At 49.6% G+C, this 14735-nt stretch overlaps 1 protein-coding gene across 1 annotated transcript in view; it reads left to right on the top strand.

Moving 5' to 3' along the window:
• The window catches only part of DOCK9 (dedicator of cytokinesis 9), a 215185-nt gene that overhangs the window by 175175 nt on the left and 25275 nt on the right, over positions 1 to 14735 (top strand). Inside the window, exons 43-46 of the mRNA XM_045283765.1 lie at positions 29 to 244; positions 1948 to 2005; positions 2963 to 3040; positions 4997 to 5103. Coding sequence (XP_045139700.1) covers positions 29 to 244; positions 1948 to 2005; positions 2963 to 3040; positions 4997 to 5103 — 459 coding nt within the window. The remainder of the gene's footprint in view (positions 1 to 28; positions 245 to 1947; positions 2006 to 2962; positions 3041 to 4996; positions 5104 to 14735) is intronic.

The raw sequence follows: 14735 nt of genomic DNA, 5'->3' as shown, positions 1-14735 counted from the left end.
GTGCCCTTCTCCCCGCTCCCCCTCGCAGCACACCAGCTTCTCCTCGGATGTAAAGGATCTGACCAAAAGGATACGCACCGTCCTGATGGCCACGGCCCAGATGAAGGAGCACGAGAACGACCCGGAGATGCTGGTGGACCTGCAGTACAGCCTGGCCAAGTCCTACGCCAGCACCCCCGAGCTCAGGAAGACCTGGCTCGACAGCATGGCCAGGATCCACGTCAAAAATGGGGATCTCTCTGAGGTAGCTCCCAGACCCCCCCTTCTTTTTGCATTCGTTTGATGGGCACATACTTCACATCTCATACATTCAGAGGCAGACACACAGACGTGGGCCCACACTTCTGAGATGGTTTGTTTTACATCTAGCAGGACCACAATCTCAACGAACCCTGTTAAGGATCCCGCACAGCGGAGTCACCTGATCTGATCGGTATCTTCCCCACCTTCTTTCCCAGACCCATCAGGAAAACAGAGGTCATCTGGTGAGAGTAGCCAAGGTCATGGCTAGGAGAGCCATATTAAATAAGGCACAGCATTGCAGACGTTTACAAATATAGTGACAGAGGACGAGTCATTTAATCTACTTTTCATAAGGAGCCCTGGTGGTTCTGAGACTACAGGTGGGGCTGCCAACGATAAGGTCCAAGGTTTGAACCCCCCCAGACCTCCACTGGGAGAAAGAAACGCTAAATAGCGTCACTCTGCGTTGAAACTGACCGAAAGGCAGTGGATTTGTGAGGGTTTTCATCAGAACGGGACATTAAGGAAAATAAAGACTGCCAGGTGGGTTCTGTGTTTCTATGAGAACCCCATTCCGCTTTGTTCCAAAGACATCAGAGTAATCATATTATGAAAGCAATCATACTTTGACGTTTATGCAAAACTCTGTAATTGCTTAAATTAGTCAAATTTATGTTCTGAGTCAGAACACTGACACTGTTCCCTGTCATGGAGTCCAGTGGACATACCATGCTAATTATGTTTGACCTTAATCTTAACATACACTGGACACCCGCCACAATAAAAATGAATTGCATGTGTGAAAAGTAGTCTACTTCTGTCACTCTCAGAATTTAGTTCAGGGCTTTAAAAAAATCCCTGTGTGGCCGCAGAACCCAAACCTCTTGCCACAGAGTCGAGAATCCCGCTTCATGGCAACCCTGTGCGGTAGAGGGGCGTGACCCCTAGGGCTGCCGAGACTGGACGTCTCTACAGGAGTCCACGGACGCCCTGGCTCTCACGCAGCTGCTCTGGGCCCCACCCACTGATCTTCACCGTTAGCAGCTGAGGGCCTAACCATTGGGCCGCCGGAACTCCTCCTAGCTGGCCTGGCCCTCCAAAACCAAAACCTCCTCACCTGTCAGTCCTTCCTCCCGAAATGAGGGGTTGAAGCGTTTCTTTTAGCTTCCGCCGTTTCTGGTCCTGTGTGCCTGATTAATAACTCAACTAGCTGTGCGCCTGTTGCGTGCCTGCTAACCCGGCTTGCGCTGTGGGAAGGGTCTGCCCCTTGGATCGCACCTGTGTGAAACCCCACACTGGGGCTGACCTTTCTCTGCACACACAGTCACAGGTCCTAGCGGTCGGCTCCACTGGTTGTGTGTGTGTGTGTGAGTATTTACACTTATACGCACATAGAGTGGCCTCACCTGTGTAAGTGAGTTCCCCTCAGACCCACCCCAAGGACACCGAGGCAGGTAGCAGACCTAAGTGACAAGAGCCAGGGGCTCCTGCATTGAAACTTTACACAAGGCTCCCTCCACCAGCCCTTTCATATGGGTTTTGGTTTGGGGGGCCAGAGAGCCACCATTCTGGTTTGAGAAACCCTGCTTGGTCCTCACACCTGAGTAGGTGTGTGCCCGGCGGGCCCCTCGCTGTCAGACCGCCGGCAGGCATTCTGATGCGCTGTCGTGGGTGATGCCCTGAGGCAGGTGTCCTTTGTTCCAGGCGGCGATGTGCTACGTCCATGTAACGGCCCTGGTGGCAGAGTACCTCACACGGAAAGGTAAGCAGGATTGCCCCTTGCTTGAGAGAATGGATATAAAGTAGCAAAAGCAAGGCCGAGTGACCCTCGGTGAGAAGCAGTCAGGAAGATTTGGCAGCAGGGGCCTCGGTGTGGGCTAGCACGATAGTCCTGGCTTTAAGCCCTCGACAGGACATCGCTTTCTGTGGTGGGCTCAGCAGAAACACCAATGGATGACAGTTGTCTCCCACCCTGTCGCCAGTGGCCCCATTCGTTCTACAGAAATGAATGACTGAGGTCTGGGTCTCCCCGGCAGTGGGCCAGATCCGGTTTTTAACCAAGCGACTTCTGTCTAGACCTGTTTACCCACTGAATGAGAGCTGTAACAGAAGGTCAAAGCAGTCTGCCACCGCTGTGTGCCAGGCCCCTCGCAGGGAGGCAGGGAGGAATCCTGCTCCTTTGTGCCTTACCTGTTTATTCCCAGGTGAGCAGACCACCTGGGAATTCTCTCTCGGGCTCCTTTCTTTAAAACGTCAGCTGTTCCAGTCCCTGTCAAAGTCACCACAACCTCAGACCGGGAGTTGGAGCGTGTGTCCTAGTGCCCAGCAGGGCTACGGACTATGTTTTAAAATCACAGAGGCCCAGACCAAAGAGTGCAGATTTCTGATACCACTGGCTTTTTGGGATGGAATTTTAAAGGTCTGTTACTTCACCACCATCCAGCTGATGCCAACTCGTAGTGGACAGGCTAGAACTGCCCCTGTGAGTATCCAAGTCTGTGACTGTTCACGGAAATAGAAAGCCCAGTGTTTCCACAGAGTGGCTGGTGGTTTCAAACCTCAGGCCTGGCGGGTCGCAATCCAACTGGTAACTACTACGCCACCAGGGCTCCTCGGGGTTTGTCGGACGAGCACCCAAAAGGGAAAGGCGTGAAGGGAGGGCTCTGTGCTCAGTTTCCTATTGAGACCGCTCGTCAGGTAATGCTCTCCTCATGTTTAGAAGCAGACATAGCCCTCCGCCGGGAGCCGCCCCTCTTCCCCTACAGCCACGGCACCGGCCAGAGGAGGAGCCGGGGAGGTGAGCCTGCGGGTGGCCCCACCCCCTCAGCCACACTGCTCTCCTCGCACCACGCGGTGGTGTGGGGGGTTCCTGTTTCAGCTTTGCGTGGGCGGACTTGCCTTTCCCGGCCTCCTTCCCCCAGGCTCTCCAGGTCCTTGGCAGCCTGTCCTTGTGGACAGCGAGAGGAAGGGCACTGTTTCCGTGTACTTCAGGAGCACAGCACCTGGATGGCTGGCTCTTCCTATTCACGGAGAGCCTGAAGCTCCTAGATCAATGGTTTGCCTTTGTGGAAATTGTTTCCATATAGTGAAATAAAAGCAGGGCTTACCTCGGCAGGGCTTCAAGCTGGCTGGAACCAGTCAAACCAGAACACACCTGAATTTTCAGAATGTGGAAGTTCCAGAATACTAATAAGAGCAGGAACATGTAAGAGTCAAAGCACTGGGGTGGGTGGGTAGGAGACTCAGAAGTTAAGGGAGCTCTTTCAGGAGCCTGATGTGGAGACCGTATTATCTATCACCAGCACCATGGAGAGCGACACACCTCCAGAGCGGGGCAGTCAGCCGCCCACTTTGAGCCGCCCATTGTGTTCTACTCAGTGGGTTAAGAACTGTGATGGCCATGCAGTGCACACGCTGCCCCTCTTTTTTAAGATGGAGATTAAGTTTCCAGTAGGACTTCAACACGTCATTTTCTTGGTCCACCAAGTTAGCATCCTAGTCCACCCATATTTCAACACGTGGGTGTATTCCCATATCATTTCATCGCCGTGACTGAACTAGAGAGGTGGTGTGAAGCCCTGCAGTGAGCAGGAGCAGACATGATACTCCATGCATAAGGTGGCCACCCTTAACTTAGAGGCAGCAGAACAGTCTCCATCATCTTGTGCAAAGCTTGATTTCAGAATGTTCTGTGCTCCCCTGGCTCCCCCAGATATGTGAAGCCTCAGCCCCGGTGTTGGCCTCTGCTTTGTTTGGTTACAGGCAGCCCCCTCAAAATAAAGAGGCAGGACCCTATTGCTAGCCTTCATTCATGTGATAATTTTTGCACAGTGCACATTAGCCAAATTACCTAAGACTGTTCCCGAGTGACTTTGAGATGAGTAAATGCTCCAAACATACCCCAATTGTTTAAGAGATTTGACACAGAACATTGATCCTACACCATTTACCATACACCATTCCCCTCCCTCTTTCCTTTCCCTTAGAGAATGAGGGTGCTTTAGTCAGGGGAAGAAGAGGAGCCCTTGCTACCTTCCGATGTGGGTCAGAGCAGACTGGTGCTTCAGAGAGGTCCCACTGGCTGCTTTTTCAGTGATAGATTCCCACTCCTTTCTTCCAAGTTGCCTCTGCATGGACAGGAGTCCCCAACCTTTAGATGAGCAGCTAAGGGTATCACCCATTTGCCCCACCAGGGAATCTTCTTAGCCTCTAGCAGTAGATAGGGGAGCCAAGGACTATAGCCCCCCCAGTCTGTGGGTACAGCTTCTGAGCGATATCGATATATGTTTCAGAGGCGGCCTTACCAGGGAGGTACATGCTCTAAGTGATGCCCCACCCCTCAGCCAGAGTGAATGGAATGAGCTTGGAGGAAACAGCTGTTTTTGAGTCATATTTTTCTCTTTGGTTGGCTTTGGCTTCTTTGTTTTTCTTCTCTGCTCGTGGGGCCATCTCACCACATCAAACTACACTTTGTCATGCTACTATTGATTGGCTGGCATCCTTACCTCTCAGCTTATTTGACGAGTCCAGCTGTTTTCATAAGGATGGGTTTGAAAGCGCGCATGCTGAGGGAGAGGAAGGTCAGACGTAGGGGTGGGCTAGGAGAGAGACACGTGAGACCCCGGCCGCCCTGGGTGAGCCTGGGCCTGAGCTGTCACCGATTCAGAATTGGTTATAACGTTGGACTCCGAGGCATCCGGGCAGGTCCTTGCGGGTTCATAACGTGGACGGTCTCCTGCCCTCTCGCCCCTAGGCATGTTTCGACAGGGGTGCATCGCCTTCAGGGTCATTACCCCGAACATCGACGAGGAGGCCTCCATGATGGAAGATGTCGGCATGCAGGACGTCCATTTCAACGAGGTGAGTGCCCTCCCGGTCAGCCTGGGGTCTCCAAACAGCTGCCTGTCTTGCTGGCTGGCCCAGCAGACCTGGGCTTTTCTCCCTGTAGCTGCTGTCTGTGCACTTAGCTGGCATGAAGTTAAATCTCCACATGAATTGAAATTTAAATTTGTTTGGTCTGCATGGTATTTCTACACGCCAATGAATGCATATTTTACCTTGTCTTCTAAGGCCAGATGTAAAACCAAAAACCAAACCCACTGCAGGGGAGCCGATTCCGACTCCTGGCAGCCCGTGTGTGGCAGAGTAGAACCGGGCTCCATGGGGTTCTGGGCTGTCATCTTTATAGGTGCAGCTCAGCAGACCTTTCTTCCAGGACACAACGAACAGAGTGTTCAAACTACCTGCCATTCAGTTAATAGCGGGGCACACACTGTGCCGCCCGTTCTCCAGACAGCGGCAAACGATAAAGCCGCCTCTGTTCCCCCTGTCCAGGACGCCCTCCTTTTTTCTGGGGGAGAGGAGGGCTTGAGCAGCCCCGGATACTTCTAACAAGCATGGCGGAATAGTGGCTCCGTGTTAGGCTGCTGTTGGAAACCGCCAGCCGCTCCTCAGGAGACAGACGGGGCTCTCGACTCCCATGCAGAGTGACAGTCTCAGAGCCCACAGGGGCAGTGCTGCCCCACGGGTGGCAGGGAGTCGGCATCGGCTCAATGGCAGAGTGGGTCCAATCTGAGTCGTTCTCATAAATGGTACGCTATATTGACTGGACAGTTTCTCGTGCATCCCAGCGATTCATTTCTCAAGTCAGGAGGTTGGCTGCTGGTGAATCTGATTTTAAACTAGTGTCTCCAACCCTAGACTTCGCTCTTAGCTAACCACTCAGGGCAGGAGAAGCCTGACTGGGGTCCCCAGGGCCTTTCATCAGGTCTGGGAAAAGGTTGGCAGTGCGAGTCCCTCCAGAGACCCCTCAGAAGACAAGCGTGCAGACTAGCGCCTGTGAGGCCACGGCCGGGAAAGCGTTGCTAGAGAAGTTCTCAGCACACCTGGCCACCATGAATTTGCTCAATGCCAAGTAATTTTTCTTTTATTTTCTGAATAACCCGGAATAGCAAGTGAGGCTCCTGAAACGTTTGGGTGGAAGGGCTGGTGCCGGACGCTTGGGGAGCAGCTTTGCTGGCAGAGGAGCCCTGTAGGCATGGTGGTTACGGGCTGGGTTGCGATCCCTAAGGTCTGAAGTTCGAACCCACCAGCTGCTCCACAGGAGAAAGGCGGGGTTTGCCACTCCCCTAAAGAGCTAGTCTCAGAAACCCACAGGGACAGTTCCACCCCGCCATACAGGGGCTCTACGAGTCAGCATTGACTCGATGGCAGCGAGGCGGGGGGATTCCTGGCAGGACCCCACAGAGCAGCACAAGTCAAAGAGCGCTCGACAGGCCAGCAGCTGGGAGCGGGAGCACGGATTTGGTTGCTATGCAGTGCGTGGCAGCCCTTGTTTACGACAGCCATGTCTGGCCGGCGGCAACTATGGAACTGGTTGGTTGGAAGCCCTGTGTTTTCTTAAAGGATGGCAGCTCTCGCTGAGGGCACAGCTCCTGATCTGCTCGCTTCTCCCCAGAGGAGTTTGGACTGAGAAGGGCGGGACTTCACAGCCGCCTCAGGAACCACCCCTGCCCCCAGCTGCCAAGTCAGCTTCCTCAGTGCAGCATTTCACTGGGAATGAGATAAGGGCAGAAAGAATGCCAGGAACAACGATAGCATTTTGAGGAAGTGCCACCTGTATTACGAATATCCAGCTTACAGAAAAACGCCTCGTTGCTCCCTTAACATTAACGTGAGCTTGCCCTCCCTTTGAAAGGACGGAAGGGGCTTGGCGACACTGCCTACCGGATAAGTGGTACGCCTGTGAATGGCACGTTCAGAGAATCAAACCCACCAGCTGCTCCGTGGGGGAAAAGTTGAGACCACCCTATAACGGTCTCTGTGAGCCAGAACAGACTGTGACAGTGGGTTTCAAAGCACCAAGCAGACCTCTTCCTGCAACAAATTCTTCAGCACAATCCCCTTCACCTGTCGCCCGTGCAGCTCTTTCTTGCACTAACTCCTAGGCTCCCCAACGTGGGGGAATCACTGGCATCGCCGGGGGATCTGGGGAACCTACAAATCCCTGGGCTCCATTTAAAACCTAATACATCAGAATCTCCAGGGGGAGGAGCTCAGCGATCCGTCAGTTCACCAGATCCGAAGGTGATTCCAGTACACACACACCCAAGTTTGGGTACCTAGGCTCTCATTTGAGGCTAAATAAGAACCCAGTGTACCTGTTCTGACTCATTACAAACTCGACTTAAAGACACACTGGGACGTGATCTTGTTCGTAACCCCAGGACAGTCCGGCGACAGCGTTCCATAATCCCCCATGCAGGGATGATCAAATGAAGCCTGCCTGTGCTCCTCTGATTCGGAGACTGAAATAACCACTTCAGCCTCGTGACTAATGCCAAGGCAATCAAGGATGGAAAATGTTGAGAAAATTTCTGAATGACAAGGGTCATTTTATCAGAACATGGATCTGCCACCCTGTGGTTGCAGCATAAAGCCGGTCAATCTTTAACAGGGTCCATAGTCCATGATGATGGGCAGCGATCAGGCAATGACATGGAGGGCTGGGACGCCCTCACCCAGCCTCGCACGCTATGGTGGCTTGAGGAACAGAGCAAAGGGTAGCAGGAGTTCTAAGCAGAGGGCACCTAGGTGGCCACATGTCTACTTTGGCTTCCCTGGGTATTTTGTAAGAACAAGAGTGCTTCGCTACAAGTATGAAGGTCTCCACCAGAGGAAGGGATGTTAGAAGTTGGTGAGAAGACGGGGGTCACATGAGCCTAATTAAAACCATTGCCTTTATTCGGGCACTGCTAGGGAGCGTCAAGTGCCTTTCATGCTCTCAAATGAGTCTAGGGGGTTCTGTTTTAAAGAACAACAACACTCTAATAAGGCCTCAGATGAGTTTTTATTGGGAGCAATTCCCCATCTTCCAACTCCGATCTAAAGCGCCATCTCCCTCCCAGCTGCGTTCGATTAGACAAGGAGGAACATCTGGTTCCTACTGACATTGTTGTTCATGAGTTTGAGCCCGTGCAGATTAAATTCTGAGTCCATGTGGGGTCCAAATTCCACACGGCCCGTGCAGCCCACCCTCCTGTCTGTGCCCATCAGGGCCCTGGGAGGACGGAGATGGTACATTCGAGCTGGAATTAAAGCACGACTGATGCTAAGGAACTTGTGGAAAAGTGTGGTTACCGTTTGGGGAAACCAACAAGGACAGTGCCCACGAGTTAGCGCCTTTCAACCTGCAGGGACCGTGGAGAACATCACTCTGTAGGGGAGGCCACCCGACAGGACTGGGCATCAGAAAAGGACTCGTGTCATAAGGGAGACGCCAAGTGAATAGCCACCCTCTCCTTGCTCTCCTCCTGCCCATCTATCTCCTGCCCCGGCCTCCCCTCCGCCAACTCAGCCAGGAGCCAGAGGGTCGGGGATAGCCCCGAGTCCAGATGTGACAGCCTCGTGGAGCGCAGAGCCCGGTAGGGGAGTAGAACAGAGCGGGCATCTGCCCAAGGAAACGGAGCGTCCCATGTAGTTGAGCAGCTGTTGTACTGGGCTTTCAGGGCTACGGAGTCACCATGGAGTACAATGTACTCACCAAATGTTGATTGTACAGAAATAACCAGGGAAATCTCTGGCTTTTGTTAGCCAAGTGTTTCCATTCAGAGAAAGAATTGCCGGTAACAAACAAAATGTTTATGCGGACCATCCCGAGAGAGAGTGCTGTCAGCAGAGCTCATGTGGTCATTCAGAGCCCACGGCCACGGAGTGGACTCCTGTGGGCCAGAGTAGAGCTGCCCCATGGGATTCCCAAGGTTGTGACTCTTCACGGAAGTGGACCGCTCCATCTTTCTCCAGTGAAGGGGCTGGTGGGTTGAGCCACCCACCTTGTGGTTAGCAGCCCATGCCTCCGCACAGTGCCACCGGGGCTCCGTCTTCAGTGGTTACTCTGTCTGTGTTTCATCCAAGCCTTACCAAGTCTTTTCCTTGACTGAAAGTGTTCTTGGAATCATAAAGGTTAAATGGCACATGCTCACTATTTTAATGATTATCCAAAACAGTACAGTGGGAAGTCGTAAGCTAGTCAATGGCATTGTCTGACTCCTCTACCATACCTCGTAACAGGATATAACATCTCCCCTCGTTTTGCAGATACGTACTGAGTTAGGTGCTGAGCTTGGAGCTGGAGATGTAAGGGTGTTCTCCAATAAACTGCTGCTTCTCTGGCTTTCTTCCTGTGCAGGAGGTTCACCTAAACCCTTACAATCTGAACTGAAGTCGCATGAGTTCCTTGTGGTCTGGAAACTTCTCTATTAACATCTCTGGTGGTTTGTTCTACAAACTAGCTGTGTGCTAACTTGGGCACAAATATAGAGCCCCATACTTCCACCCACCTACCCCTACCATTCACCCCTAGCCCCAGCTTCATTGAGTAGGGGAAGCCCAAGAACTTGTGTTTAATCTGCATCCCAACTGGTCATTCTGGTGCAGGTGGCCCTCAAATGTAACCTGAGAAACACTGAGAGTGGGAGCACGGAATTATGCCATGAGAGCATGCTGTCGCCCAAGCCAACTCACAACTTCATGGTTATTCCCAGATGTTAAGTCGTGGCTAACAATGCCTAGCTTCATAAGGAAGGCTGATTAGCCAATGCTACGAAAGAAGAGTGCATTTAAACGGGAATTTTAAGAGCATCCTCTAACAGTACAGGCACATACAGGCCTCATGCACACTCCCACAAACTTAGCATCTGAGTGCTATTCTGTGGACAGATGCCCAGGGCACACAGCCGCACTGCAGAAGCATTTGAAAATGGAGGTGGCTAATTGCATTTGAAGCCAGTTCCTCTGTGGCTTCTGAGCCTAAGATCTTTTGGAGACAAATCTAATATATGTACTCTCCAAAGAGCCCTAGTGGCATTGTGGTTACTCTTTGGGCTACAATCTGCATGGTTAGCAGTTCAAAACCACCAGGTATTCCACAGGAGAAAGACAGGGCTTTCTACTCCCATAAAGAGTTATAGTCTGGGTAACAAACCCACAGGGGCAGTTTTACCCTGTCCTCTAGAGTAGGGGTGTCAAACTGGCAGCCCGTGGGCCGAATGCAGCCCCCGAGGTAATTTTTTGTGGCCCACGATGCTCTGAAATAAAAACAAAAAAATGTTATGAAGAAAATAGCGCTTAGGGGAGATCAAGGCAATACCGTACACACCATTCCCTCGTTACATTTTGTTTCAGAGCATCGTGGGCCACAAAAATTACCTCAGCGGGCCTGTGGCCCACGGGCTACCAGTTTGACACCCCTGCTCTAAGGTCGCTGTAAATTGGATCAATCGATGTCAGTGAGTTTGGTTTGTTCGTACTTTCCAAATGCATGGAGTGAACAGAGGGGTTCGATGCTGAAACAAGCTTTGATGTGCAGTCCTTTGGGTGGCTTGGCCATTAAAGGGGGGAAAAACAAACAACAACAGCACCTTGGTGTTTGCCCTCCAGTTTTCTGTAACATAGAATCTCAGAGTCATCACTAGTGGACTGTGGCCTGGATTCATTCTGGTTTTCTGGTACAGTGATTGCTAAACATTCAGAGTGACTAACAAGTATAAAAACCAGGAGATGTTCATCTTCAGAAACCAAAGTGCCCAGGTACATTGTCTAAGGTCTTTGGCTCTGGCTAGCCTGGTTGCAGCACACATCAGTCTTTAGTGTTCTCATTGAGTGGCACCCCCAATAAAAGAAGGGGACACTCGGCATGGCTTTTTATAAACATAGTTACAGAGTTCAGTTACACACGTGACAGTTTTATGATTGTACATTATGAACGTGACGTCGGAGTTAAATGGTCTTGCTTTAAAGACGTTGTTTAAAAGCCAAATTAAACAAGGTTTTTTTTCCCTTGGTAAATTGATTTGTTACTGTTTTTAAATGTTTATTTTCTTTGGGTCTGTCACCATAGACACTAGGCCTGCATTGAGTAAGTCAGAGGGCTTGTCCCTGTTTTATAAAATGATAGAGAATACAAACATGTGAAAAAATACATATGTATATATAAAGTTTCACAAAATAATAGCATATTGAATCTAGCAATAAATACAAAGAAAAAAAGATTAGGACCAAGTGGGGTTTATCTTGAGAATGCCCACGTAGTTCTACAGTGGCAAGCCAAGCAGTCTATCTGAAAGAATAGATAACAAAAAGTCTATCATCCCAATAGCTGCGGGACATTTTGGCAAAATTCAGCATCCATTCATTATAAAAGAAATCTCTGCAAAGCACAAATAGAGAGGAACTTCCTCAACCTGAAAAAGTATCTACCCAAAAATGCCCTACAGCTGAAATCATATTTAGTGATAAAAGACTGAATATCTTCACCATAAAGCCAGGGTCAAGACAAGCAAATCTGTTTTCACCACTGCTATTCGGTGCTATCCTGGGGATTCTGACTAGTATCCTTAGGCAAGAAAAAGAAGTCAAACTGTGCACATCAGACATCATGATCTGCATAGAAATTCTAATAAACAGACCCACGGTGCTACTGAAATGAACAAAGTTTAACAGGGGTTTAGGATATAAGATCAATATTCAAAAATCAATCATTTTTCACATTTAAGAGATTCTTGTACCATGGCTTCACTCTATTGTTAATTCTCCTGTAGAATCCCTAGAAATTAGTGTGATGGGTAGGAGCGCTGGTGGCACAGTGGTTAGGCACTGAGCTGCTAACTGCAAGGTCAGCAGTTCAAAGCCACAGCAGAAAGAGGGGGCTTTCTACTCCCGTCAAGAGTCGCAGCCTCGGAACCGGAACAGGTGCAGTTCCACCCTGTCCTCTGGGGTCTCCTCTGGGGTCACGATGAGTCAGATCAACGTGACGGCAGTGAGTGAGTGAGTGAGTGTGACGTTGCCTTTGGCCATCCTCAAACAAAGCTCCTTTCTTAAAGACAAAATGGAAACTTTAAAACTACTATTTACAGTCGTATAAAAATGTGCAATATTTACGTATAAACTTGTATAAATCTATGTTCTGAAAAACGGATGAAAGAAAGTAAACCAGACTTCTATACATGGATTGAGATACTTAATATTGTTAACAGGTCAATTCTTCCTGAATCGATTTGTAGATACAGAGCACTCCCAGTGGAAATTTCACCTAGAATTTTTGTAGAAGTTAACAAACTGATTCTAAAAATTCACATTAAGAATAACAACGGGAGCAGAAGAGGCAAAGAACTCAGGACACTCCCCTGCAGTATTTCTTCTAAAGCGATCTGGCTCCTCTCTGCCCGAGGGGGCATTTGGCAATGTTTGGAAATAGTTTCGATTGTCATTACCTGGATGAAGAAGGGGTTGTTCCTGGCATCTAATGTCTAGAGCCAGAGACACTGTTCAACATTCTACAGTGGACAGGACGACCGCACAGAACAAAGACTTGCCCTGCCCCGGACATCAATCGCCACTGTAGGAAAACCATTAAGTAGAGCTCCAGTGATCGGCAGGACCGTGTGGTCTGGTGTTTGGACAGGCACACAGATCAATGGAACAGAAGAGAAAGACTATCAATAAACCCACACAAACTGCCATCCGATTTTTGTAGAGAGGTCCACAAGCAATGGAGAAAAGAGCATCTTTGTCAGATGGTGTTGCAACAATGAGACATCCATATGCAAAAAGAGAGCTAACACCTAGACCCCATTCTTCACACCAGACTCAGAAGAAACTGAAGATGGAGTGTAGACACATGTAAGACCATAGGTCCCTAGAAGAAAACACAAGAGAAAGTCCTTGTAAATTTGGGTAGGATAAAGATGAGCTAGCTATCATACAACAGGACTTCAAAAGATCTGTAGGGGGGGAAATCCATTCTTTTTTTAAAAAAAATAAAAATCAATTCTTTTAATTCTATTTTTCCACACTTTTTTTTGAAGCCTCCTCCTACATAAAATTCAATCCATGAAGTAAAGATTAATAAATTGGACTTCATCAAAATTTAAACCTCCCAAAGTCAGCATTCAAATCCACAGACCATCTTCAGATTGGGAGAAAAACATTGCGAAGCATATGTATGATAAAGAAATTTTATCTAACATATGGAAAGAAACACCGAAGACCCAATATGAAAATAAACAGCCCAAAAAAGAAACGACCAAAAATTTTGAACAGATACTTCACGACAGAGAAACAGATGACCAGCACATGGAAGTGTCTTGAACAGCGTTGGTGAAACCCCACTCACGGGAGCTTCAGCAAGAACGGCTGACTAGGGAGTCCCCCTGGGACAGTCCATAAAAAAGGACATCAACTGTGGCAAATCCAAAGGTCAAAACGTCGTCGCTGATAGGCATTCTTTTTGTCCGAGGTCAGAGGTGCGTGGGAGGATGTCTTGTTACCACCAAGTTGGTTCTAACTCACAGAACCCTGTGTGCAGGGAACGCACCACCGCCCAGTCCTGCGCCTTCCTCAGTTGTTCTTATGTTTGAGCCCGTCACTGTAGCCACTGTGTTAATCCGTCTTGTGGAAGACCTTCCTCTTTTCCATCAAAGCTGCGTACTACTAACGGCAGTGGTTCTCAACCTTCCTAATGCCACGACCCTTTACTATAGTTCCTCATGTGGTGGGGACCCCCAGACATGAACTGATTTTCCTTGCTACTTCATAACTGTAATTTTGCTACTGTTAGGAATCGGGTAACCCCTCTGAAAGGGTCCTGTGACCCCCAAGCGGGTCATGAAGCGGGTTGAGAACCGCTGACTTAGGGTGTCTGGTACTAGCACTGTGCCCCCACCCTTCGAAGCTAAGGTTCTGAAGGCCACCCTCATTGGCCGGTGTAGGTCATGCGCCCACCCATGATGAAGCGGTGACTGGGCCCAGAACTAGATTCTGCTGGTTAACTTGAATCTGTGTCACGTTTCTTGCCCACGGGCCCTGGGTATCTTGAGTTTCCTGCACAGTTTAAGGGTTTTATGCTGCCAGGGTGGCCACTCAGATGAGAGTGGGGCAATTTGCTAGGGAAGGAGGAGAGCCCGCTGGTAAGGCAGGCTCACTGCCCGGTCCGAAACTCAATTAGTGCACATCGGTCACTTGAGGGAGAAGTCATATGCTTAGTAACCATATCTCAGCATTGCTGTTTGTCCTTCCCCCCACCCCACCCCCTAAATTACCTTTATTAATTGAGAGCCTTATGAAACTATAAATGTCAGGGGGGTTCTGTTTTAGTACAAGACATGCATTCATTGCACTAGGGCCCTTTTCCATTTTTACTTATAAACCTGATTAGAAAACGGCTCCTTAGAAAAGTACATCATGTATACACTGGTCCAGACAGGACCTGGAAACACAGGGAATCCAGGACAGATGATCCCCTCAGGACCAGTGGGGAGAGTGGCGATACCGGGAGGGTGGAGGGAAGGTGAGGGAGAAAGAACCAATTGCAAAGATCTACATATAACCTCCTCCGTGGGGGATGGACAGCGGAGAAGAAGGTGAAGGGAGACGTCGGATGGTGTAAGATATGACAAAATAATAATTTATAAATGATCAAGGGTTCATGAGGGAGG

Source organism: Echinops telfairi, unplaced genomic scaffold (assembly GCF_000313985.2).
Source record: "Echinops telfairi isolate 266 unplaced genomic scaffold, ASM31398v2 ScPeMD7_7467;HRSCAF=8505_0, whole genome shotgun sequence".
NCBI classification, from domain to species: Eukaryota; Metazoa; Chordata; class Mammalia; order Afrosoricida; family Tenrecidae; genus Echinops; species Echinops telfairi.
The sequence above is the reverse complement of the archived record's forward strand: the minus strand, read 5'-3'. Positions and strand labels throughout refer to the sequence as shown.